Source organism: Peromyscus maniculatus, chromosome 1 (genome assembly GCF_049852395.1).
Source record: "Peromyscus maniculatus bairdii isolate BWxNUB_F1_BW_parent chromosome 1, HU_Pman_BW_mat_3.1, whole genome shotgun sequence".
NCBI classification, from domain to species: Eukaryota; Metazoa; Chordata; class Mammalia; order Rodentia; family Cricetidae; genus Peromyscus; species Peromyscus maniculatus.
This window is the reverse complement of record NC_134852.1, coordinates 189,427,623-189,455,299: the sequence shown is the minus strand read 5'-3', so window position 1 is coordinate 189,455,299 and position 27,677 is coordinate 189,427,623. Positions and strand designations below refer to the sequence as shown.

Sequence of the window (27,677 nt, the reverse complement as noted above, 5' to 3'; positions counted from 1 at the left end):
TTTAGTTTTTCAAGACAGGGTTTTTCTGCATAGCTCTGACTGTCCTGGAACTCACTCTGTAGACCAAGCTGGCCTCAAACTCACAGATCTGCCTGCCTCTGCCTCCTGAGTGCTAAGATTAAAGGTGTGTGCCACCACTGTCCAGCAAGAAATTCAGAATGTTCAGAATGTTAGATAGTATAAACATCATTAGAAGATGATGAAATTCTCAATACACAAAAGTTTAAAACTAATAAACAAAAAATAAAAAGAAACTATTAAAAATAATCTGTATCTTCCCACGACCACCACCACAAAAAAAAAAAAAAAAAAAAAAAAAAAAAAGAAAAGAAAAGAAAAGAAAAAGAAAAGAATCTGCATCCTGTGGTGGTTGAGGTCAGAGCTCACTGTATTCTGCTTCAAAAGTCTACAGGTCTGTAGGAAGAAGCAGGATAAAATCTGGAGCTAGATGTGGTGGTACATGTCTTTAATTCCAGAACTTGGAGGCAGAGGCAGGTGGATCTCTGTGAGTTTAAGGCCAGCCAGGACTACATATAGGTCTCAAACAAACAAACAAACAAACAAACAGTTCTGCTTGTAAGACCCCATTCCTCTATTAGCCTGACTCATGTGACTCCTGGTGTTAGCATTAAGTAGGAAGGAGACAAAGAACCTATTCTCAGTATAGAATTTCTAGGTAGTTTGGCTGCCTCCCAGGATTAACTTTGGATTGCATACATTGACCTTTATTGTTTTAGTTTCTTGAAAATGCTTTCATATACACTAACATTATTTTGGACATTTAGATACAGCAGCTGTTAAAATTGTCCCCATTTTATTCTGGAGGAACCTAATTAAGAAACTAAGAATATGGGTTTTATAGGCATATTGTCCATGTGTAAGTCCTGGCTCCTTTGCTTCCCAAAGTTATAATCTGCGGCTGGCCTAGAGGCTGGCCATCAAAGCCATTTGGGAAGCTGAAGCAAGACCACAAGTTCAAGGCCCACCCTGGTCTACAGTAGAGTGAGTTCAAGGCCAACCTGAGCTCAAATCCCTGGGCTAACGTATTCTTTCTATATCAGTCCTTTAGTACTTAGGAATACAGGGTACTCAACTGTTCCTAGATAGTTTTGTTGTCATTTTTAGGAAGACTGAGCTATTGAGTTCCCTGGCAGTGGGCTGGGCAGCAGCAGAGTGCTGCCTGCGGCCTCAGTTCTTGTTGCTGTTATTACTTAGGACCAGGCAGGTGGCAGTGGGGTAATGATGCTTAGACAATCAGATGTAGATACGCTTTATTCATTTATTTTGAGACAGGGTCTCATTTAGCTCAAACTTGTCTCAAACTCACTATGGAGCCAATGCTGGCCTTGAATTGGTCCTTCTGTGTCAGCTTTCTGACTGAGTGCTGGTATTCCAGGCATGTGCCACTATGCCTGGTGACAACTAAATTTGGTAAGCCCATGCCCTTTCCACATGTCACCTCTTACAGTATTGAGCTGATCCCCTACTATTGTGATGATGCCATTTTCTGTTAGCATTTTGGCAGGTAGTCTGTTTTTTCCGAAAGTGGTAGCAGAGACGGTTGCTATGCTTAAGCTGAGACAGGAGACTTGTGAATTTGAGGCTAGTTTGGGTCACATAGGTTAATACTGTCTCAAAGAACAAAAAAAGTGAAAACCACCTCTGGATTCTGGTTTATGGGGTTAAAGTAAGACCCTAAGGAAGCCAGTCTTCAATAATAGACAAAGATGGCCTACATTAAATTGAATTACTGAATGAGTTACAGTGTGAGTAATAACAACAAAAACAAAAACAACCTGAGAGGTGGCCCAGCAGTCAGGAGGCTGAGGTAGGTAGATCTCTGTGAGTTAGTTCAAAGCTAGTCTGGTCTATATGTTGAGACCCTTTCTCAAAACAAACAAAACTCACAGGTGAGTTAAGAGAATTGAATTGTCACCTCTTCTTGGATGAGGACACAATTCTATCCCCTTCTATAAGCTGGAGATCAAACCAGGGTCTCTCAATATGCTAGGGAAACACTCTATTACTGAGTTATACCCCAGTCCCAGATGTACTGTGTAGGAACTGTGTTTATATTTCTGAGCTTAGACTTGACTTTCCCGTGGTGGGAACACATGTATTCATCCATCCTGGTCATGCATTGCCCCTTCAGGATGAAGTTCTACAATAAGGTTTATGCCTTTGGTGAGAAGAATATGGGCTGGATTTCAGTCTATGTGGCTCACTTTCTGAGGGGTGCATATACAACCTGTATATACAGGGAGGATGAGGGCTCCGTACTGTTTATTTCCTGCACACGCTATTGCACCAAGTCAGGTAATAAAAATGAAGGGATTTGGTAAAGCCCAATGCCCTGTATGAGAAAGGCACTAATTCTATACAGACACTGCTTGGCTTCAGGTGAGAGGATCCAAGGGCTACCTGGACAGACACATTGACCTTGTCCTTGTTGTGACAATTCCTATGACTCATCAGATTTTATAGAACCTGCTAATTGTTGGCTGCTAATGCAAAGAAAAGTTTCCTTCACTACCCCTATTCTGGACTAGCCTTTTCTCTTAATCTATTAAGACAAATTGGTTGTCTTTTTACTTCTAGACAGGGTCTCATGTGGCCCATATTAGCCTGAGCTCACTAAAACTAAAGATGACCTTGAACTCTGGGTCCTCCTGCCTCCACTCTGGTGCTGGAATTATCAGGATGTGCCACTGCATTGGGCTTTGATGAGTCATCTTCTGGAAGACAGTCACGCTTATTTTAGGACACCCAGAGAGACTCTTGCCCATGGGTAGAATCTGGCTAGAGCTGCCCCTGGTTCTCAGGCAAAGGTCATACATATGATTCTGCTTCAGTAGTAAAAAGAGAAGTTACTAAACCACCATTTGCTGTGGTGGTATTGTGTTCCCCAAAATATTGTGTACCTTAATAAACTTACCTGGGGTCAGAGAACAGACAAGCCACTAGTTAGGCAGTGATAGCACACGCCTTTAATCCTAGCATTCCAGAGACAGAAATCCCTCTGGATCTCTGTGAGTTCAAGGCCACATTGGAAATAGCCAAGCATGGTGACACACACCTTTAATCCCAGAAAGCCAGCCTTTAATCCCAGGGAGTGGTGGTAGACAGCAGAAAGATATATAAGGCGTGAGGACCAGAAACTAGAGGCTTTTGGCTGGTTAAGCATTTGGCCTGGTTAAGCTTTCAGGCTTTGGAGCAACACAGTTCAGCTGAGATTCATTCTGGATGAGGACTCAGAGGCTTCCAGTCTGAGGAAACAGGACCAGCTGAGGAACTGGTGAGGTGAGATAGCTGTGGCTTATTCTGTCTCTCTGATCTACCAGCATGGACCCCAATAACTCGTCTGGGTTTGATTTTATCAATAAGAACTTTTAAGATTCATGCTACAATTTGCCTTCTTTCCACACCTTGGAAACTCAAACTGTTTCTGTGGCTGTGTGGACTGTGGAGAAAAGGAACTGTTTGTATGAGCTACTAAACAAAAGACAGGGCTGGCGTCAACCTGCAATTAGGCCCTTGCTCTGCCAACCGTTTGTGAGTGTGAGTAGGGAAATCACCTAAGTTGCCTCTTTTACTTCTGCTGTTAAAGAGTGTAGCAGTATTTATCTCAAAGGTTTATTGCACGGGCCAAATGAAATGAATTAAAACAGGTGTGGTGCTGTACTCCTGCAGTTCAACATTCATCCTCCTGCCTCTGCCTCCTGACTGCTGAGATTGCAGGCTTGTGCCACTATGCCTGGATATGTTGGTCTGGTTTTGTAAAAAATTTAATGTGTATGTGAGTGTTTATCACATGTGTGCCAGAAAAGAGTGAGTGTCAGATCCCTTGGAGCTGGCGTTACAGGCTTTTATGGGCTTCTTAATATAAGAACCTGACTCAGGTCCTCTTGGAGAGCAGCACGGACTCTTAACCTCTAAGCCATTTCTCCAGCCCATTCATCTGGGTTTTGGGACAGTGTCTCACTCTACAGCAGGCCCAGAACTCATAGCAATCCTCCTGCTCCTCCTCTAAAGTACAGGCATAAACACCAGACCTGGCCTTATCTGTTTTACAAAACAATTATATAGTTTTTATATTCTCCAGAGAGTTCTTATAACTGACCAAGTTACTATGATGAGAATAAGACAATGAAAAAACCAGGCTGGAGGAGTTAAGGGCACTTGCTTTTGTTGCAGAGGACCAGGGTTCAGTTCCCAGCATCCGTATCAGGCAGCCCACAACCACCTGTAACTTCAGTTCTAGGACATCCATGGCCCTCTTCTGGCATCCTCAGGCACCAGGCACTCAGGTGGTACACATGTATGTATTCAGGGAAACACTCATATGTATACAATTTAAAAAAATAGTTAAGTGTGGTGGTGCCTGCTTGTAACCCAAGCACTTTAGATAGAGGCAGGAAGATCAGGAATTCAAAGACAGCCCAGGCTTGGGCTACATAGAGAGGGAGTTTGAGGACAGCAGGGGTTGTGTGAAACTCATCTCAAGCAAACAAAACAAATGAAAGAAAGAGTGAAAGGAAGAAAGAAAGAGAAAAAAGAAAAGAAAGAAGAAAGGAAAAAGGAGAAAAAGAGAAAACATTATGATGAGGGGAACTCAACTTGCATTGGGTCAAATTTAAAAAAATACCATGTAACAATTTTTTAAGAGTAAAAATTTAGCTGGGTGGTGGTGGTGGTGGTGGTGGTGGTGGTGGTGGTGGTGGTGGTGGTGGTGGTGGTGGTGGTGCTGCACACCTTTAATCCCAGCACTCGGGAGGCAGAGGCAGGCGGATCTCTGTGAGTTCAAGGCCAGCCTGGGCTACGAGTGAGATCCAGGACAGGCACCAAAACTACACAGAGAAACCCTGTCTCAAACAAACAAACAAACAAACAAGAATGAAAATTTAGATACTGATGTAACTTCACATTTTCATAGATTTTGTTTTTTACATCTCTCTCTCTCTCTCTCTCTCTCTCTCTCTCTCTCTCTCTCTCTGTCTCTCTCTCTGTGTGTGTGTGTGTGTGTGTGTGTGTAGGTCAGAGGACAACTTCTGGAAATTGATTCTCTCCTCCTATCAAGTGAATTTTAGGGATTGAATTTAGGTCATCAAGCTAGGTGGCAAGTGCCTGTACCTGCTAAGTCATCTCCCTGGCTCCACAATTGGGAAAAATAAAATAAACAGTGCTAGGAGTCAGACTCAGGACCTTGACCATGCTAGGAGAATGCTCTATCATTAAACTGTACCCTTATCCTCCTCACAAACTTTTAATGAATAAACTCTATGTAAAAATATATAATACCTTGCGCTTTCTTTCTTTGGAGACTCAAAATGAATAGGAGGGAAATAACCAGCAGCATGTTGACTAATGCCCTTGACTCAAGCTCCAGCATGGCATAGAAAATGATTTGAAAACAAAGATGAGGGCTGGGGAGATGGCTCATTGGGTAAAGTAGTTGCTGTTCAAGTGTGAGGCTTGAGTTCAAATCACTAGAACTCACATAAAGCCTGCTTATGTCTGTCTGTGAACAGTGGCTTGCCTTTGTCATCCCAGAGCTCCTAGTGTGCAATAATAGATGGAGACAGCATTCCCAGAAGCTTGTGGGAGCTAACCTGGTCCACACAGCGGCAAACAGATCCTTCCTTGAACAGGGTGGGAAATAAGGACCTGGATTGGCCTCTGACCTCCACACACCATTCACACATGAGCACCTCCTACACACACACACACACACACACACACACACACACACACACACACACACGGAGGCCTGGGGGGCTGGAGAAGGGGCTCGATGTGGTTGATAGCACTGGTAACTCTTCCAGAGGACCCAGCTTTGAGTCCCAGAACTCACATGGTGGTTCACAACTGTCTGTAACTGCAGTTCTAGGGGGGGCCAATGCCCTCTTCTGGCCTCCAAGGGTGCACAGGCACTCATGCAGGCAAAAATATCTATACACATAAAATAGTAAAGTAATAATAGAAAAGTTTAAATGACAGACTTGGTATGTTGGCATACAACTTAATCCCAGCCCTGGGGTGGCAGAAGCAGGTAGATCTCTATAAGTTCAATGCTGGTCTGAAGTAGTGAGTTCCAGATCAGCCAGGTTGCCTAGTAGGAAGAGTGTGTGTGTGTGTGTCTGTATTTTTTTTCCTTTCTTGTTTTATTTTTTATTAAGTTTTTATTCATTTATTTTTACATACCAACCACGTGTGTGTGTGTGTGTGTGTGTGTGTGTGTGTGTGTGTGTGTGTGTGTATTTCATCATGAATATGATGAAAGTGACTTAATCTTATTTGGCTCATCCAGAAGACCTTGGTTAATATCAGATTAAGGACTATATTATTCTTTGTTCTATATACTATTCATCCATTATATAGTTTATCTCATTTATTTTTATTTTTAAGTTAACAAACAAGGTAGTGGGTTTTATTATGAAATTTTCATGTATGTGTGTGATTATACTCTGCTCTGATTTGCCCCTCCCCTTCATCACATTTTATTTATTTTGGGGATTGGGTCCTGTGTAGCCCCCACATAGCTGAGGCTGTCCTTTGAACCTCAGGTCCTTCTGTCCCCCTCTCAAGTGTTGGAACTACAGGCATGCACCCCCATACCTGGCTCGTTTTCATTTTTCAGAAGTTCTTCTTTGGTAGAAGTCTGAAGTGACAACATTTCTTAAGGAATTTGTTAACATATGTCAAAACCTTAATGTTCTCCCTCTTAAATGAATAATTCCATCTTTAGAAATATGGTTCAAGGAAACAATTGATTTGGAAAAATCCTAGAAATAAATATCCTGCAACAGGAGAAAGTGTAGATTAATTATATTAAACATTATATTATATAGTAATTTTGAAATCCCTGTAATGGTAAGAGTTTTTCTTCATCTAATGTTAACTTTTTTTTTTTTTAAAGATTTATTTATTTATTATGTATACAGCATGTATGACTGCAGGCCAGAAGAGGGCACCAGATCTCATTACAGATGGTTGTGAGCCACCATGTGGTTGCTGGGAATTGAACTCAGGACCTCTGGAGGAGCAATCAGTGCTCTTAACCTCTGAGCCATCTCTCCAGCCCCATCTAATGTTAACTTTAAAAAGTTCTCTCAGCCTTTATGAGTCAAAACATATCTTGTTCTTTGATTGGTCAACAAACTCTTGTCCAGCACCTCCACAGCAAGAACAGACATGGAAACAAAGCATGAAGAACACTGTCCTTAGAGTCCACATGGTCAGTGAAAGCCTCCAGAAGTGAGTAGAAGCAGATTATCAAGAGATAGAAAGTATTGCAGGCAAAAGACAAGGACATGGTGACTGAGATGCCAAGACTGGCTTGGCTGGGTAGAAAAGTAGGAGGATATATCGTACTCTTACAGCAGGAGGATAGAGTTTCATGAAGACCATACCATGGAAAACCTATGTAAAAGATGATTCAAGATTTAGTATGAGCCGGGCGGGTGGTGGCCCATGCCTTTAATCCCAGCACTCAGGAGGCAGAGGCAGGCGGATCTCTGTGAGTTCTAGGCCAGCCTGGTCTACAGAGTGAGATCCAGGACAGACTCCAAAGCTACACAGAGAAACCCTGTCTCGGAAAAAAAAAAAAAAAAGATTTAGTATGGAAGCCATATTTGGAAGGGTACTATATGAGAGACATAATTGTTCGTGTAGTTAGCTAAGAGACAGGATTCCACTGTCTGAAAATGAAAAAGGGATGCAAGCAGAAATCTAGGAGGCAGAATGAATAAGTTTTAGTGACCAGTTAGACTTCCTCAGTGAGGGAGAAGTGGAAGGACAGAATCCTGCCTAGATTCTTACCTCTGAGGACGAGACTGAGGGTGGTGCCCTTAAACAGGATAGGCCACCGACTCGGTCACATAGAAGGTCCCAGGCAGGCCTTACCTCAAATAAGCGCACACACACACACACACACACACACACACACACACACACACACACACACACCACACCCAAACTAAATCCAAACAAAAATGTGTTTACTTTTTAGTATTAGAGTGAAAACCCACATAATGGAAGAGTGTATACAAAAATCAATCTATCTATCTTATCTATCACTATATTCCAATCAAAGGCTTATTATCAGAGAACATAAAGGATTCTTACAAACCAAGGATAGATACCTGGAAGAGAAAGGGATGAGAGACTCCAACAACAAAAGAATTAAATGATAGAAGATGCTGGACCTCACCAAGAGAGGGAATACAGATGTGTTCTCTGAAGATTTAGAAAATTGAGGATTTTGCCACCTACTTTGTACAGTACCCCAAGGTTTCCTTAATTCTACAATCCTTTCCTAGGCAATGTTTACATGGCACAGTTTACCATGATTCATTCCAGATCAAATGCTTTTGCTGAACTCTATAGCTCTATTTACCTAACAACGTCTCTGAGGGCCCTCACCATCCTTCCCTCCTGCTTCAACCTGGGATTGTAAGCAAAGGCCAGTAGGCCCAGTGGCAAACATCTGTCCCCACCCTCCCCTCCCCCCAGACAGGGTATGCCACCACCACCCAGCTAAACACATTCTCAATTAGTTCAGTTCGTTATTATTATTTATGGTTAGTGTTTTTGTGATTTGCTTTAAGGAATTGATGAGGCTGGAGATATAGCTCACTGGTCAGAATATGTGTTTAATGTGTGTGGGCCATGGATTCAATCCTCAGTACTCAACAAGTAAATTGTTGTTTACGTTAATTCTGTGAAGATACTCCTATGGATTTTTTTTTTCTTTTTTTCCTTTGGTACTGGGGATCCGTTCCAGGGCCCTGCACGCATGAGGTGAACACTGCACCCCTGAAAATGCACTCTCAGTTCTGGATAGGTTTCTAAACTTCAATACTTCCAAGATCAGTATATCTCCATTGTACAGAACAATGGGCTTTATTCTCCATTTTAATGCACATGCAGCATGTACTTTGACTATATATGCCCTACTTATTACCCTTCCTTGTTCTTTTTCCTCTCTGGCCACTTTCTTTCTGGGTGGTCCCCTTCACATTGGTGTCATATTTTTGTTGTTGTTGTTGTTGTTGAATTTTCTTTGTTTTTTGCGACAGGGTCTCATGTAGCCCAAGCTGTCCAGGAACTTAATATGTAGCTAAGGATGACCTTGAACATCTGATACTCTTGCCTCCACCTCCCAGGTGTTGGGGATTATAGACTTGTGACTGTGACTGTGGTAGATACCCAGTCCTTCTAAGTGAAGTATAGTTTATCCTAGAATCTTGGCTACTTTAGATACTAAAATGATATCCTTTATCAGTAAATCCATCTTTTCATTCATTCATCTCTTATATATTGAGCTAGGAATGGTGGTGCACACCTGTCCTTCATACTTGGAAGGCAGCTGTGTTCACAACTGTATTGCCAGTGCTGTTGCTAGAAGTTGAGGCAGGAGTATTACTTGAGCCCATAAGTTTGAGACTAACCTGAACAACATAGTAAGACATCTCAAAAGAAAGAAAGAAAACCAGCTCATGGTGGCACACGCCTCTAATTCCAGCACTTGGGAGGCAGAGGCAGGGGGATCTTTGTGAGTTTGAGGCCCGCCTGGTCTACAGAGTGAGTTCCAGAACAGCCAGGCTGTTACACAGAGAAACCCTGTCTTAAAAAACAAAAAACAAAACAAAAAAAAAATAAAAATAAAGAAAAAGTGTACATATGGAAAACCTACACGCTGTCTATGTTTATAAGCAGTATCATAGAAGAGGATACTGCTTATAAACATAGTAATGAAAGAGGAAATTAGCCCAAACAGGTATACATGAGTTGGGTGTGGTGGCTCATGCCTGGGAGGCAGAGGCAAGAGGACTTAAGTTCAAGGCCAGCCTGGGCTACAGAAATCCTGTCACACACACAAAAAAAAATGTATTTGGCTATTTTGGTTAAATACAAAATGAGGTGCTAGGAAGGCGGTTCTGCCTGTGCTCCTGGAGTTTAGGGGACAGAGATGGAGTCTTGGACCAAGCAGGCTAACTGGACCAGCAGAATCAGCCATCTTAGGTTCAAGTGTGAGCTAGAGATTCTGCCTCAATATAAAGTGGAGAACAACAGCCAAAAACCAACCATGCTGGAGAGACGGCTCAGTGGTTAAGAGCACTGGCTGTTCTTCCAGAAGACACAGGTTCAATTCCCAGCAACCACATGGCAGCTCACAACTGTCTGCAACTCCAAGATCTGACACCCTCACCTAGTTATACAGGCAGGCAAAACACCAATGCACATAAAATAAAAAATTAATTAAAAAAAACCCAGCGAAACAAAAAACAGTGTCATCACCCTCTGACTTTTACATGTGTGTTTACATATGCAGATATGAATCACACACACACACACACCCCACACACACACAACAACCAAATAGAGAGCCTTTGTCCTTGCTGAGGGCCCTCCTATGTTAGCCTGATATGTATTTGGTATTTTTGTTGGAGCTATTTTCCTCTGTGTAACAGTCTTGGCTCCTGGCTGGCCTTGAACTCAGAGATCTGCCTGGCTCTACCCCCCCCCCCCCCCCCAGTGCTGGGATTAAAGGCGTGCACCACCACCACCACCACCACCACCACCACCACCACCACCACCACCACCACCACCACCACCACCACCACCCAGCCCTCCAGTTATTTTGGGGGCGGGAGGTGGGGGAACCTAACCATTTAAGTAGGAGATATAGAGGTGTGTACCTGCAATCCCAACACTTCGGAGGCTGAGACAGGAGGATTCACACTAGCTCCAGCCTTTGGAGATCTTGCCTTTGGAGATCTTGCTACCTAGCCCCCTACCACCCCTCCCCCCTAAAGGATTTTTATCCATTTTGTTTTGTTTTATTATTCAGGTGTATGTTTGAAATGGTTTACTTAAACATTTATTAATCCAGCTGACTCCAAGTACAGATCTACTGGTAATTCATAGGCTAGAAAAAGATAAACTTTGTTTTTGACCTTGGTAGGTGATTATGAGCACTACTCATACTTACCTGGACACTTACTGTACTTTGAAGTGAGTAACTAAAATGGGCAGCGGTGGCACACACCTTTAATCCCAGCACTTGGGGGGCAGAGCCAGGCAGATCTCTGTGAGTTTGAGGCCAGCCAGGAGGCAAGACTGTTACACAGAGAAAAATAGCTCGAGGCCAGCCTGGTTACAGAGTGAGATCCAGAACAGGCACTAAAACTACACAGAGAAACCCTGTCTTGAAAAAAAACAAAAACAAAAACAAAAACAAAACCCAAGGGAAGAAATAACTGGGCACAGCTTAAGGATGTAGTCTAGTTGAAAGAGTACTTGTATAGCATGCATGAAGCCCTGAGTTCATCCCAGCACCGCATACACTAGATGTGGTGACACACCCCTGTAATCCCAGAACTGCATAAACCAGATGTGGTGGTACACTGTACCTGAAAGTTTTTCTATGTCCTGCCCAGTCCACAGCCGCTCAGACTCATGTAAACACACAAAGGCTTATATTAATTAAAACTGCCTGGCCATTAGCACAGGCTAACTACTGACTAGTTCTTACAGTTAAACTCGGCCCATTTGTTAATCTATATGTTGTCACATGTTCTGTGGCTTTACCTGTGTGCCATTACATGTTGCTCCCTGGACTGCAGGCTGGTGTCTCTTTACTCAGCCTTCCTCTTCCCAGAATTCTCCTTGTCTGCTTATCCTGCCTATACTTCCTACCTGACTACTGGCCAATCAATGTTTTATTAAACCAGTGTACAAAAACATTATTCCACAGCAGTACACCCCTGTAATCCCAGCACTGCATAAACCAGATGTGGTGGCACCCCCTGTAATCCCAGCACTGCATAAACTAGATGTGGTCTCAAACAAAACAAAACTCACTAAAACAAAAACAAACAAAAACTAAAAGGAAGGACAGAAGAAAAAAATAACTAGAAACAAAGACTACTAAAAAATGGAAATTGGTACTTTCTGATAAACTTTCCTTCTGACTTGTAAGAAAGGGAAACAGAAAATTAAGACAGTTGTAAATGATGCTTAGCATTTTCAATTCTAAGTGCAGTCAGCGTAGTCCTCAGCTGACATTTACTCTGAACCCCATGGGTAAATGGCATAGAACCAGATCCCACAAGAAACACTATCTTCTGCCTACGTGAGCAAGCTTAGCTCTTGAGTTATTGCTTTCAGGAGCTATACATAATGACAGTTGATGTTAATAGGTTGTGAGATTCAGCCCGAAATCATTATGTTAAAATAGGGACAATTATACACTAAGTTTAATAATAAAAAATAATAGGCTGGGTGTGGGACCACCTGTAATCCCACCACTTGGGAGGTAGAGACAGAAGGGTCAGAAGTTCAAGAGCATCTTCAGCTACATAGCAATTTCAAGGGTAGCCTGGGCTAAATGACCTCCAGTTTCAAAAACAACCAAATATGTCCCTCTACAATTTCCCCCAAGTAGAAACTATATGTATTTTTTAATCTTAAACAAAGAAGTCATTGTCCAATGCAGTTATACTCTTAAGGTTTTAAGTTATTTACTAATTAATATGTTATCAAATATTTTTCAGTGAAAGAGTTGAATTTTATTTGATCACTATATCAGTAATGCAAAGTAGACTTTCATTTTATCAGGCAAAAATAAGGTGAGTTGACTCAGATCATACAGGTAGAATTTTTTTTGCATTGGTGTATGTATGTGTGTATGTGCATGTGTGAATAAGTACAAGTGGAAGCCAGAGGTCCAACTCAGGTGTCCTTCCTGAGGAACAGTCTGCTAATTTTTTTCCTGTTGTGGAGATGGGTGTGGGGGCATGATGCAGTGGCCCTCTGTTGTGGCCAAAATGGAAAGAAGGGGAGGCCAGGAGCCTACAGTACCTAGTTATCTCAGGCAGTCTCCCAGCCCAATACTAACCAATCTCTGCTTAGATCAGAGGAGATCTGTTGAGGTCATGGTGATACAGCTGTAGACTTTTTGATTCTTTGTAGGTTTCACATCATACATCCCGATCCTATCCATCTCCCAGTCCCTTCATATCTGCCCACCACCCTTACAACCTCCCTATTTTTTTAATGGGTTCTGGGGCTCTAACTCAGGTTCTTATACTCATTGAGTAAGGACTTCATCATCTAAGCTATCTCCCCAGCCCATTTTTGGTTTGTGTAGCCCAGGCTGTTCCAGAACTCACAGTCATTCTGTTGCCTCAGCCTTACTAGTGCTGGGATTATGAAGTGGGCTTTGCTCATCCAGTCAAGATTCAAATACAAAGAAGTCCTGAGCTGGGCGTGGTGGCACAAGCCTCTAATTCCAGCACTGGGGAAGCAAAGACGGGGACTGGTGCAGCTTTAAAGCCTGCTTGATCTACACAGCCAGTTCCAAGTCATCAGGTGGTACATAGGGAGCGCCTGTCTCCTCAGTCGGTCAGTTCTAGGAGATAAAATGTCAGACATTTTCCATCAAAACTAATTTTTACCTCCAAGGTCAGGAGCACATTTAGTATTAAGGCACTTTTAAAATTCGGTATTAAAAGTGTTTTCTTTAAGCAAATAAGGTAGTACATATCTATAACCCCAGCTGGTGGGTGATGAGGCCAGAGAATCCAGGTTAGCCTGGGCTATGTAGGGAAACCTTGTCTCCTGTGTCTCAAAACAGAACAAAGCAACTGGGGGTGGGGGCTTTAAGTGTTTGTCATTCTCCAGTGATTCTCCGTCGTCGATTTTTTTCTTCCACACCCTAATCTCTTTCTTTCTAGTAGGGTTCCTGTTGCTGGCTACCCAGCCATTACCATCATAATACCATTTAAGGTAGCTCGGCTGGATCTATTTATTCACAGTCCTACAATCTACTTTCTCTTTTAGCCTTGCTTCCTAAATCAAGTTGACAACCCAGTTTATTTTTCCTTCTTTTATTTCAACAACTCCTGATTTAGATTGGTTAGGAGGCTCTAATATAATCCGGGCACCACCTCTCCCCCTTGGAATCTGTATTTACGAGGCTTCCTCCTTTCCCGGTTGAACGTGCTGAAGCCGGGCAGAGTACCTTGTGAAGGACTTCAGCCCCCACAGTCCTCTGTGTGCGCATGCCCACTCTTCTTACAGTTGTCAAAGTGCTTTTCCAGAGCGGTCACATAATCACCCCGAAAGAAGAAATAAATACTGTTCATTTTTCATTTTATTGATCCTTAAAAACTGGACACTTAAAGGTAACTGCTGCTATGAATTTATTACCTGAATTTGGGTTATTGCATGTAAAAGCCGATCTATTGTGTGTGGTGGGGGAGGGGAACAGGCATCTATTTCTCAGACTTTGCTATATATAAGCAAAAACCCCTCCAAAGCAAATTATACAGACAGTTATTTAAGGATACTGCATATTGACTTTGTAAATTTTATCTTAATTGCTGACTTAGCTTTTGTTTAAAATATCTTATTTATTAAAAGGTGGGTCTTGACCTTGACAGTGAATTTATACATTAAGTGAAATTTGTATTATTTTTAAAGAGCATTGAGAAAATAAAGGAGTGTTTTGTTATAACATTGAGAATTTAATGAGGTAGTATTACTATTAATTAAAGCCATTATAAAATATTCTGAGTCTAATTTACTTTTTGGCTTGGTTGGGTGGTAAAGTACAGCATTTTTTCCCATCAAAAGCATGCAGTTTAAGCTAAAGGCATTAACAAAAAGTGTTGAATACAAACAATAAGAAAAGCTGGGTAATACTAAAATTATAATCCAATACATATTTCAGCCATGATGATATAGCTATTGTAAAGAAAATTCTAGCTCACCCAAACACTCAAATTCCAGAAGTATAATGGTCTCCTGCAGCATTGTAAGAAGGAAGTATGAAAATGTCTCTGTGACCATCCTCGTTGGTAGTGATGGAACTTTGTACTGTCTGAATGCAAGGTTCACTCTCTCTGTGCACTATTCATAATACTAATCAAAGCCATTGTTTTAGATAGAGGGAACCGAGGAACATAAGAGCAATCTAAAGCAAGCTACATTGACAGTAGCAGGCAACCCCTGGTGCATGTTATATTATCCTGGGCTGGGCTTTTTTCTAGGGGAGGGGACTGGGCAGGGAAGAGAGGAATAAAAAGGCAAGTAAGGTGTTTGAGAAGTGAAATATTTCCCTAAGCCCACTGTGCTCTTTGTATATGAAACTTTGAAGTGAAAGATGGTATCTCTTAGTGATAGTTTTAATAAAACAGAATAGTTAATCCAACTTCTTGTCTGATAGCCTTTGTGTAATAGTTAAGAGAGATACCTCCATTTTAAGAGTTATCTTGAATAGTCCAATGGCAGAGCTGTTGTGTGTCTCTGAATGCCCTTTTACAAATGTCCCAAGAAAGATGCTTTTCCAGTATATGAATTAATTAACTGTATTAAATATATTAATCACTTTGTTGCAATTGTACTGAAACATCTAAAAATAATTATATATTTGGTCATAGCTCCTTTAACATTTCAAAATATTTGTTTTCAAGGTCTCAGCCCTGTAATATTCAGATATTTAAAGCAATTAACATATTCTGAGACAAGCTAATTCAGTGATAACTACACACATGGAAATCTTTTGGTTTTGAGTGATTACTGTTTTCATCCTTGAGTAAGAAAACAGGTTGTATGACAGAGGTGAATATAGCTCTTGTATGTGAAGTGGAAAATACCATACACTCCTTATATGGCTAAATGAAGCAGTGAGGGTAATGTACTATAATTACAATGGATGAGAATTTGGGACTTTGTACTCCTCTATTTTTAACAGTTGCTAGCATATGGTAATTCAGGGTCGTCAAACCATAGTCTTTCACTGTTAATACTAGTGATAAAAGAATGGATTCTAAATTTGCCAGTCTTGTGACCGAGGCAGCAGCAGGAGGATTCAAAAATGAAAATCTGGCAACCCCAGAATTATCTTGACTGTCTACTTAAATCTCAGATGCATTTTTAAAGTCCCGCCCCCACTCCATCTCACAGACTCCCTCCCTTCTCTCTCCCCACCTCCCTCCCTCTGACCTCAAATCCAACCAGAAGCATTTCTCCACTCTGCAGAGAATTTCTCAGGCTCCCGTTGAGACCTGAAACGCCAAGAAGCCAGGAAATCTCTTGGGCGGTGAATTGGAGACGAGAAAATTGGAGAATAAGCAGAAAAACCACAATCCTTAGAGTAATAAGAAGCAAACACGTCTAAACGTTTCAGTAGGTTTCTTTTCTTTCTTTTTTCCTTTTCTTTCCTTTTTCTTTTTGAGTCATTTTTTTCATTTATACTACGCTGGACTCGAACTGGCTAAGTAGTCAAGGCTGACCTTGAATTTTTGATCCTCCTGCTTCTACCTCCAGAGTACTAGGATTACAAGCATGCGCCACCACGCCCGGCGATTTTCCTCTTTTTTAAAAACTGGGTTTTCTTTTATATTAAAACGTCTCCTAACAAAATGGAGTAGCTGCCGCTACTGAGAGGCCAGAGAATGATTGTGCAGCTGAGTTCTTCCAACAAATGCCTAAGATTTCCTCTCTCGTGGTTCGCTGCAGCCAAATGAAACAATTATCCGCAGCAAGAAGGCAGTTTGCTAATCAAGAGGGCTGTCTTTTTCTTGTTGTTTTTTCTTTTCTTTTTTTAAAAGTGCTCCAGCTGGGGAAGGGGAAAAGAGAGGGTCGTGTATCACGTCTTTTTAACCTTGCTGAAGGACGCAGCACTATTTATTGACGTATGCAAATAGCTGGGGGAGGGTGGTGCTTGGGAAAAAAACAGGAACCAGAATCAGTTTCTCATCGCAGGATGAACGCTCGGAGTTCCGGTGAAGGGGAAAGAGACGTGGCGAAATTGCTGTCTTTCTGTCTTATAAGCACATCTCTCACTAGTACAGAAAAAGGACAGAGACGTCAGAAAGGGTGAAGACGCTCTCGGAGTGTTTTTAGAGACCTTGTTCGAGCCCTCCTACCCCAACCCCCCTTCTCCAGCCCGACCTGCTCTTCTAAATGCGAGCTTATGGATTTGCATTGCAATTGGCTAGTGGCGGTGGCACTGGATTTTCGCAAGTAAAACACCCGCCCGCTTCAGTGAGGGCATTCATGATCACACTGACAATAACGCATCTCTCTTTCTTCCCGTTTCAGCTGCGCAAACCATGCAGGATGATTTACTGATGGACAAAAGCAAAACCCAGCCCCAGTCTCAGCAGCAGCAGCAGCGGCAGCAGCAGCAGCAACAGCTCCAGCCCGAGCCCGGCGCAGCCGAAGCCCCGTCCACGCCCCTCTCCTCAGAGACCCCCAAGCCCGAAGACAGTAGCGCAGTGCCGGCCCTCAGCCCCGCCTCGGCCCCGCCAGCCCCCAACGGCCCCGACAAGATGCAGATGGAGTCGCCGCTCCTGCCGGGCTTGAGTTTCCATCAGCCCCCTCAGCAGCCGCCGCCGCCGCCGCCGCAGGAGCCCGCGGCGCCCGGAGCGTCGCTGTCGCCGTCCTTTGGCAGCACCTGGTCCACGGGCACGACGAACGCGGTAGAGGACAGCTTCTTCCAGGGGATCACCCCGGTCAACGGGACCATGCTCTTCCAAAACTTCCCGCACCACGTCAACCCGGTCTTCGGAGGCACCTTCTCCCCGCAGATCGGCCTGGCGCAGACCCAGCACCACCAGCAGCCGCCGCCGCCCGCGCCGCAGCCGCCGCAGCCCGCGCAGCCCCCGCAGGCGCAGCCCTCGCAGCAACGCCGCTCGCCCGCCAGCCCCAGCCAGGCGCCCTATGCGCAGAGGAGCGCCGCCGCCTACGGCCACCAACCCATCATGACCAGCAAGCCGTCCTCATCCTCGGCGGCTGCAGCCGCTGCTGCCGCGGCCGCCGCCTCCTCGGCCTCGTCCAGCTGGAACACGCACCAAAGCGTGAACGCCGCCTGGAGTGCCCCGTCCAACCCGTGGGGTGGCCTACAGGCTGGCCGGGACCCTCGCCGCGCTGTCGGCGTGGGTGTGGGCGTGGGTGTGGGGGTACCCTCCCCGCTTAACCCCATCTCGCCGCTCAAAAAGCCCTTCTCCAGCAATGTGATCGCACCGCCCAAATTCCCTCGTGCGGCCCCGCTCACCTCCAAATCCTGGATGGAGGATAACGCTTTCCGGACCGATAATGGTAACAATCTGTTGCCTTTTCAGGTAATACCCCCGTGCTCTTGCACACGCCTTCCTCCCGCCGGTTTCCCCCCCTTCCCGGTTTTTTTTTGTTGTTGTTTTTTAATCGCTCCACCCGCTGTTATTTAGAAGGGATGGCAAAGTACAGCTCCCTTCAAATCTTGGGTTCATTGGGACTATTCCTCCCAATGTGGGTGGGGGTGGGGGGTGAGGTTGGGGGAACATTGTGACTGCTGCTGGGCAGAAAAGGGCCTTTTTTTTTTTTTCTTTTCTTCCAGTTCATTTCTTCCTTCACTGTGCTTGTGCTTCTTATTTTGGCTTTCTTTGACAAACGAAGCCGCAATTGTACAGCCAGGTGCGGAGTAGTCCCAAGAGGAGTAGGCTGAGATTCCTATCATTTTAAGTAGCTACACATTTTCAGGTTACGCAATCCTAGGCTCAAGGTGCCGGAAAGCCATCCACGCCCAAACCACCCTGGCTTTACTCTTAAAGCGGTTAATAGCCTTTGAGTGGTGCTATTTCAAATAGTTGCATATGCCCAACTAAACTAATGTGAACACATGTGTTTATGTCTCACTCAGGCGCTGGAATCACTAATAATCAGCATATGGCCCTTGCCAGGAAAATTGAGTGTGAGATTCCAATAAACACCCTGAACTATACGGGACGGAAGTAGAAGAGTGGAAATTCTAGGGAGACTATTCCCATGTTCCTTAAAAGAAGGATTTAGGTTTTTTTCCAGGAGACAGACAATAGGACACGACCTTCAGAGCCATATTGCAATGGAGTCTATGTGCTAGCTAGCACTGAAATATTTAAAGCTGCAGTGTCCTTCACCAGTCGGGTTATTTAAGAAGACAATGCAGATCAATTACACCATTTGAAACTGGGCAAAGTGAAAGTCTTGCAACTTTAATGAAAAATGAGTCTTATGCCTTGGTATTAAATGCCAATGAAAAATCCAGGAAGTGCTCCGGACAGGAATATTGAATGGAGAAAGTGCCCTGTTTCTGTCGCTTTCTCATTAGTCTGTAGCCACAGCAGTAGGAAGGGTCAGAAAGGGGTGCTGAGAGTCTGACAGGCTTACCAGGCACTTGTGAATTGATTTGTCCATAAGCTTTTAGGCTCTGTTGTGAGAGAAAATCTGGGCGTGGTGGTGAGAGCTTGTACTTCAGCACCAAGGCTGGGCTATAGGATTGGGAGTTCCAGCTCAGCCTGGGTTACGTCCATGTTCTTGTCTCAAAAAAGGAAAGAAAAGGAATCCTTTGACCCCTGATGACAGATGATAGACTGGCAATTGGACCAAGGTAGAATCTGGTACAGCTGGAGCTTCAATTTGCTCCTCTTTACCTTTCAGATGTTGGGGGGTGGGTCCTGTCATGTCCCAAGGAAATCACAAGGCTACAGCAAGAACTTTTGTTCTCGACAGTTCAAGGAGGTCCATGAAACCTTTAGATTGTGTTTAGGAGTTTTGTTGTCTGGGTTAGGGGCTTTTCCCGGGTGGTGCTCAGGCTGGTGCCCAAGTCGCGTTCATGCTGAGCACATTCCCTGTGGAGCTACACTCTTAGTCCTGAGGAGAGGCTTCAGTGTGCAAGGCTCTCACATGACTTCAAAAGGGTCTTCCAAGAATATTAATATTAACGTAATATTAAGGTACATTTTTAGTTTTCTCAAAGGGTCTTACGTAGCTTCTGCTTGTCTCAGAATATGCTGTTTGGTGAGGATGACCTTGAACTCCCAATCCTCCTGCCTCAACCTTCCAGGTGCTAGGGTTACCTGCGAGCATACTCATATCTTATTTCTTTCCATTCTAACGCTTATTTTAACAAACGGAGATGCTTTGCAACGGCCTTAGTTCTGTAGGTGGAGAACGGCGAGCAGGACAGGAGATGCTGTAGTTGGCACTTGGAGAGGCCCTCTGCCTTCACAGTTCCTCATTTGATTCTGAGGCTTTCTATCCAATCCCACTCAGAGAAGATAATCTAGATTCCTCTTTAATGTTTAAAATAATTGTGTGTGCGTGCATGTAAGTGTGCATGTAAGTATGCGAGAGCCAGTGCAGTTGAGCTTGCATGCCTGGTTTATGTTTGGAGGTCAGAGGAAAACCTTGTGGAGTTCGTTCTCTCATTCACCTTTATGTGGATTCTGGGATCAAACTGATTGACAGGTTTTCAGTCTCCCTTAAATTCTTGTCTTGAATTCTCAGGAGTTTATTTAATCTGAATACAAACTTTTTTTTTCCTTATTTATTTTGAGATCTGAGGTCTTTCTACATTGCCCAGAGTGTTGTTGAACCCCTGACTCAAGTGGTCTTTTTACCTCTGCCTCCCAGGCAAGTGAGATTACAGTTATCTGGCATTGTATCTGGCTATTGAATATGATCAGTCTTTACTAATTAGCACCTTAAAAGGAGATTAGGTCTTACATGGGCGAATATCTTTGATCCCAGCACTCTGAGGATCTGTGAGTTCCAGGTCAGCCTGGTCTATAGATTGAGTTCCAGGCCAGCCAAGGACACAGAGAAACCCTGTCTTGAAAAACAACAAAAATTTCTTGGGGAGGGTGATTGGAAAGAAATATAATCCAAAATTTCACCAATCATGGAGGTGCCAGAGATATGGCTGTTGGTTAAGTGCTTATCACGAAAGCATGGGGACTTGAATTTTGCTCTGAAGCATCTGCATAAAAACTGTTCTGGCCCATGCTGGGGAGACAGGAGGGTCTCTTAAGGCTTGCTGGTCAGTGAGCTCCAGGTTCAGTGAGAGGGCCTGTCTCAGAAACTAGTGAGAGCCATAGAGGAAGACAACTGGACTGTGCATATGTGTGCAAACACACACACACACACACACACACACACACACACACACACACACACACACACACACACCACCAGTCCCTGATATTGAGTAGTAGTGTGAAGATTGCCAGCATTTCTCAACAAACCATTATAATAATGCTAGTAAGAGCAAAACACCTTTGTACTTTTTTTTTTTTTTTTGGTAATAGATGGTAGCACTATTGAATGGGCAAAAATGATTGAGTCATTTGGTTAAAATTAAAAATTTTTTGGCCTCAAGAAAAATTATATGTACTCTGTGTTTGTTTTACTTCTTATTAAAATGGTCCTTTAAAGGTTTTTTTTTTTTTTGATATTTTTTTTATTTATAGGAATGTGTCTGTGTGAGTATATGCCATGCATCTGCAGGTGCCTGCCGAGACTAGACGAGGGCATCGGACTCCCTAAAGTAGAATTATGTTCAGTAGCTTTCAGATGTGGGTCTTGGAAAGAGCAGTAATTGCTCTTACCTGCTGCACTTCTCCAGCTGGACCTTTAAGGTTTTGAAGTAACATTGTATTGAGAGTAGTTGGACTGAATGGTGCACACCTGTATGCAGTCAAGAGGCTGAGTCAGGAAGATGCCTTGGCCAACACTGTGAAAAACCTGTTTGTGGTTTTGTTTTGTTTTGAGACAGGTTTCTCTCTACACTGATATTCCTGGCTGTCCTGGAATGCATTATGTAGACTAGGCTGGCCTTGAACTCATAGAGGTCTGCCTGCCTCTGCCTCCTGCTGCCCAGTGCTGGGATTAAAGGTGTGCACCACCATGCCTGGCAAAAACTAATTAGTTTTTTTTTTTTTTCAAGACAGGGCTTCGCTGTGTAGCTCTGGCTGTACTGGAACTTGCTTTGTAGGCCATGCTGGCCTCAAACTCAGAGATCTCCCTCCCCTGCCTCTGTCTCCCAAAGGCTGAGATTTAAAGGCGTTCCCCATCCACAGCCTGGCAAAATCCTGTTCCTTAAAAAATGTTTTAGATCCAGAATTCCTGTGATTTTAGCCCCAGGAGCTGAGGCAGAAGGTTTACTTATGAGTTTGAGGCCGTCCTGGGCTACAGAGTGAAATCTGCCCTCAAAGCAACTTAAGAGCAGCAGAACTGGAACCGAACAATAGCTAGGCTGTGCTTTGCTTGCAGATTTGCCAGACTTGGTTTGTGTTAATAACTGTGCCAAGTATGCTTTTTGTTTTGTCTTTAAATTTTTATTTTGCTGGGCGGTGGTGGCGCACGCCTTTAATCCCAGCACTTGGGAGGCAGAGGCAGGTGAATTTCTGTGAGTTCAAGGCCAGCCTGGTCTACAGAGTGAGTTCTAGGAAAGGCGCAAAGCTACACAGAGAAACCCTGTCTCAAAAAACCAAAAAAAAAAAAAAATTTTTTTTTTTTTAAATTTTATGTGTATTCAGGTTTAGCCTGTCTGTATGTCTGTGCACTACCTCCATGCCCTTGGAGGCTAGAAGAGAAGATTGATCCCCTAGGACTTGAGTAACAGATGGTTGTGAGGCACTATGTGGGTGCTGGGAATTGAGCCCAAGTCCTTTGGAAGAGCAGCCAGTGCTCTTAACCACTGAGCCACTTCTCCAGCCCCATGTCAAATATGTTTAAAAATCCAAGTATCTTGTTTCTCAACAGGCAGAATTTCATTTCTGTGCATTTATTTAAATCATTTTTCTAGGACTGGATATATTTGGTTTCTTTAAATTGAGGTTTTCTTTGTGTTTCGCTTTATGAGACAGGTTTTCATTGTGTAGCGCTGGCTAGCCTGGAACTCACAAAGATCACCCAGTCTCTATGCCTTTCAAATGCTAGAGTTAAAGGTGTGCCTGATTTTTGTTTTGTTGTTGTTTGGAGATAGTCACACCTTTAGCCAGGGTTGGTCTGGATGGAACTGATATTTTCCTGCTTCCTCTTCCTGAGGGCTTAGATTACAGGAATGCATCACCATACCTGGCCTAAATTGAGAAGTTTAGTTCATGAATACTTATTTTTTTTTAGAGATTTTATTTTTAAGTGTGTGTGTGTGTGTGTGTATGTGTGTGTGTGTGTGTGTGTGTGTGTGTGTGTACAGTACACTTGGTGTCCACAGTGGCCAAAAGATGGTGCAGCGGTGGCGCACCCCTTTATTTAATCCCAGCATTCAGGAGGCAGAGTCAGGTGGATCTTTGGCAGCTTGAGGCCAGCCTGGTCTACAGAGCAAGAACCAGGACAGGCACCAAAACTACACAGAGAAACCCTGTCTCGAAAAACAAAACAAAACAAAACAAAACAAAACAAAAAGTGAGCCACAGGTGTGGCTCTTTAATATTTGTTCTTTTTAAACAGGCCCCCATGCTAAAAGAGACTTTCAACAGTATCTCTTATAAAGTGTCTTTTTGACTTTGTTGTATATTTCTGAAATGTAGTCTCTTAATAGTACAAGCTGGCCTCAAGCTTGTTTATATAGCCAAGGCTGCCCAGGACACTTCTGTCTCAGCCTCCTGAGTGCCCAGCTTCCAGCACATCTGACTTAAAAAAACAGAAAAGAAACGAAGAAAAGCTCATGTTGCTGGCAGTGCTCCCTCACTTTCTTCTGTCCTTTCCCACATCACAAGAACCTCGTGTGGTTTGTTTTGTAAAAGCAATCGCTGCTTTCAGTGTGGCTTTCTAAACCACACAGGCTTCCTTAGTCCAATAAACTTGATTGGTTTTCCTGCCTCGAGGTGGCTGCTTCTTTAGGGATTACTTGTATCTAAAAGCTGTTCATTTCTGTAAATAAGTGAGTTTCTGAGAGGTGAGTGACATCACTCGGGTCATAGAACTCCAGCCAGTCTCATTGCTGCATGTCTGTGGCTTCCTCTAGTGCTCGTGCCGTCAGAATTCATTGAACTTGGGTTCTCTTTGGACTCCAAAGGGATTTTGTGATAGGACTATTTAGTGAGGTTTTAATTTGTGTGTGTGTGTGTGTGTGTGTGTATGTGTGTATGTGGGTGTGTGGGTATACTTGTGTATATACAGGTACGTTCACCCTTGTGTATGGATTTGGAGGCCAGAGATCAGTTTCTGGTGTCTTTGTTTGCTAGTTCTTTTATTTTTGGAGACAGGGTCTTATTGAACATGACACTTGCTATTTCTGCTAGACTGGCTGGCCAATGAGTACACAGGATATGCCTTTTTTCTGCCTCTCTCCATCCCCAGTGCTGGGATTACAGGCAGGGGCCACCATGCCCAGTTTTTATGTAGTTGCTGAACTACTAATCCCCCTCTCTCCATGTCCCAAGCTCTGGGGTTACAGGTGTGTACCACCACCACTCCTGGTTTTTTGGAGTGTGTGGTTGGAGAGGAACAAGGTCTTGTCATCCAGTTCAGTCTAATCTCAGATTTAAGACTCTCCTGCTTCAGCCTGTGTTATAGGCAGATGCAACCACTCCTGGCTTTATTGAGGTTCTCTATTAGGTTGGCGAATTTTATCAGCAGAGCTTAAGAATGGTGGGACCTTCCAGTGAGGGAACTACACATGTGCCACTCTGTATTATGAGACAGGGGAGCCTATGTACATGAAAGGGCTAGAAAAGAAGTAGTCTGTCTGTGGGAAATTTAGATTTAAGCAACATTCTTTGTTTGTTTGTTTCAAGACAGGGTTTCTCTGTATTATTTTGGTGCCTGTCTTGGATCGCACTCTGTAGACCAGGCTGGCCTCAAACTCACATCACAGAGTTGCGCCTGGCTCTGCCTCTGCCCAGCTAAGCAACATTCTTGTCCAAGGAAGTTTAGAAGGGACCATTGGAAGCACCTAATCTCTGATCATTGTAGGAAATCAGATTTCTAGTATGTGACTTGCTTAAATTCAGGTGGGTGCTTTATGTCAATAGTAGGGTTTGGACTCAACCCTGCTTCACAATTTGGAGGAAATTCTGTGAATATCTCATCTATAAAGTAGAAATGATAATAATTTTCTTTGAGTTGGTTTATAGTAATTGTTACTGTAATGATGACCAGAATCTCTATGTGGACATATCACGGTATGATATGGCCAATGATTTCATTTAGTGCTATCTATTGAATAGCTCCAAAATATTGTGTAATGTTACTTATGTTTCTTTTCTGTTTGCTTAGGATTGTGTTTTCATAATAGGATGAGCTCACACAACACAATCTAAATATCCCAAACTGCCATATAATACCATGTATTCCTTTTTTCTATGTGATAGTATTCTTAATTATCAAAGCCTCTGGTCCTGGTGGTACAGATGATATTTCATCATTTTCCTATGGCCAGGCCCTGTGTTAATCATTTCACTTGTAGCTTCTCATTGAAACTCCTTTGAGGTAGAAGACTATTGTCCTCAATATGCTGATTGGGAAATTCAGGGATGGTACATTTACATTGTTTGCTCAAGATCTTATTTATTTATTTATTTTTTACTTTTTACTCTTTTGGGGGGCCCACCACCCAGCTCCCAAATAAATCACACACGGAGACTTATTATTATTTGTAAATGCCCAGCTTTAGCTTAGCTTGTTTCTTACTAGCTTTCCTTAAATTATCCCATGTACCTTTTGCCTCTGGGCTTTTATCTTTCTCCATTTCTGTATATCTTTTCTTTCCTTTTTATTCCATGTCTGGCTGTGTGGCTGGCCCTTTCTTTTCTCAATCCTTGATCTCTCTTGCTCCTCCTCCTGTTCTTCCCCTTCTATTTATTCTCTCTGCCTGCCAGCCCTGCCTATCCTTTCTTCTGCCCAGCTATTGGCCATTCATCTCTTTATTAGGCCAATCAGGTGTTTCAGGCAGGTTAAGTAACACAGCTTCACAGAGTTAAACAAATGTAACATAAAAGAATGCAACACACTTGGCATCATAAAACAAATATACCACAGCATAAACAAATGTAACACACCTTAAAATAATATTCCACAACATCTTATAGTTAGTAATTTACTAACTTGGGACTTGAAACCAGGCACTCTGCCCAGTGGGGTGCACAGGTTTAATCCCAGCACTCACAGAGGCAGGTAGATCTCTGTGAGTTTGAGGCCATCCTGATCTACAGAGTGAGTTCCAGGACAACCAGGGAAACATAGTAAGCCCTTGTTGAAAACAAAACAGAAGAAAATCCAGGCATTCTGCCTCAAGTTATGGTTGCTCTTACCCCTTTGTACTGTCTCTACACATTAATACAGTATAGATGAATGTGCTTAGACTGAATTTATACTTCACTTTATGAGGAACCTTGGGGACTAAAAAATACTTTTAATCATGTGATCAAGTTATATAACAACAAGATGTTTTTATTTCTAAAAATAAATGTTTTACTCAAAGTTGCATCAGAAATCAAATCTTTGACATTTTTCTGAGACTTTAGACATTAACTACAATTATAGTTGTTAGTATTATATAGTATAAATTTATTTCTTCTTTTTCTTTTTTTTTAAACCATTTTCTTTATTGTATGTATGCGTGTGTGTGTGTGTGTGTGTGTTATGTGTGTGTTATGTGTGTGTTATGTGTGTATAAGGAGTATCAGATCACCTGGAGCTGGAGTTACAGTTATAAGCTGCCTGATGTGGGTGCTGGGAATGGAACTCAATATGGTCTTATCCATTGAGTCATCTCTCCAGCCCCTATTTCTTTCTTTCTTTTTTTTTTTTTCTTGAGACAGGGTCTTGCTTTATGTCCCTCTGAATGGCCTGGAACTTCTATATAGTCCAGACTGGCTTTGAACTACAAGATTTGCCTGTTTTTGCCTCCAAATTGCTGGGATTAAGGGCATCTCTCACCGTGTCTGGCCCATACAATTTTTTTTTTTAAAGAATAGTTTATTGAGAGCCAGACATGGTGGCGCACACCTTTAATCCCAGCACTCAGGAGGCAGAGGCAGGCGGATCTCTGTGAGTTCGAGGCCAGCTGGCTCTACATAGTGAGTTCCGGATGGCAGGGGCTATGTAAAGAGTCTCTCTCTAAACAAAGACTAGTTTGTCGAGTATTGTAAGAGGGCAGTGGGTGGACAGTAACTGAGGAACCGTCTGCAGCTGAGGGGCTTTGAGACTGTATGGAAGTGGAAGGAGAAGATTACAGTGGCGCTGCACACATGACCACTTAATCAGTAGTCACCGATGCTATCCCTATTGATTTATATAATTTTGGAAAATTCAAATTATTTCCCACTTAGATATGATTATAGAAAATTGTATTTTTTCTGATTTGTGTCTAGGTAAATGTCAGTGTTAACAGGAAGAAATTCCTTACATAAGTTGTGGGAATAAAAATGATATTAAAGGGCTGGGGATGTAATTTGATAGATATGTGTGCCTTGCATGTATGAGGCCTGGGTTCTACCAGTATCCTCCCCACCCCATAAAAAAGTTCAAAAATAAGCCGGACATGATAGCACATTCTTTTAGTCCTAACACTTGGGAGGCAGAGGTAGGCAGATCACTGAGTTCGAGGCCAACCTGGTCTGCAAAGTGAGTTCCAGGACAACTAGGGCAAGTTTACAAATAAATATGCCAGCTTAGAATTTTTATATAATGAACATTTGTTTTGTTTTGTTTAATTTTCCCTAAAAAGCAACAAACTAAAAAACAAATAAACGGGATTGAGCGATGGCTCTTGTTGAGGAGCAGAGTTGGCTTCCCAGCAGCCATGTCCGATGGCGCCTGACACCTAGGCTCCAGCTCCAGGGGAGCTGACACCTTTGCCCTCTGTTGGGGCCAGCAGTTATGTGCACAAACCTACACACAGACCCAAACACATACACCTA

The 27,677-nt window shown here is 43.0% G+C and overlaps 1 protein-coding gene across 14 annotated transcripts in view; it reads left to right on the top strand.

Annotated features, from left to right (window-relative positions):
* The window catches only part of Cpeb3 (cytoplasmic polyadenylation element binding protein 3), a 188,642-nt gene that overhangs the window by 18,504 nt on the left and 142,461 nt on the right, over positions 1–27,677 (top strand). For 9 of the 14 annotated variants that reach the window (XM_042262928.2, XM_076562899.1, XM_042262950.2 and 6 more), the window contains exon 2: positions 17,113–18,134. In XM_042262928.2, the coding sequence (XP_042118862.2) occupies positions 17,124–18,134 (1,011 nt within the window). In that variant the 5' untranslated portion in view covers positions 17,113–17,123. Of the gene's footprint in view, positions 1–14,013; positions 14,190–16,047; positions 16,195–16,737; positions 16,888–17,112; positions 18,135–27,677 lie in introns of those variants that run through there. The other 5 variants (XM_076562859.1, XM_076562864.1, XM_076562867.1 and 2 more) reach the window with 4 other exon arrangements.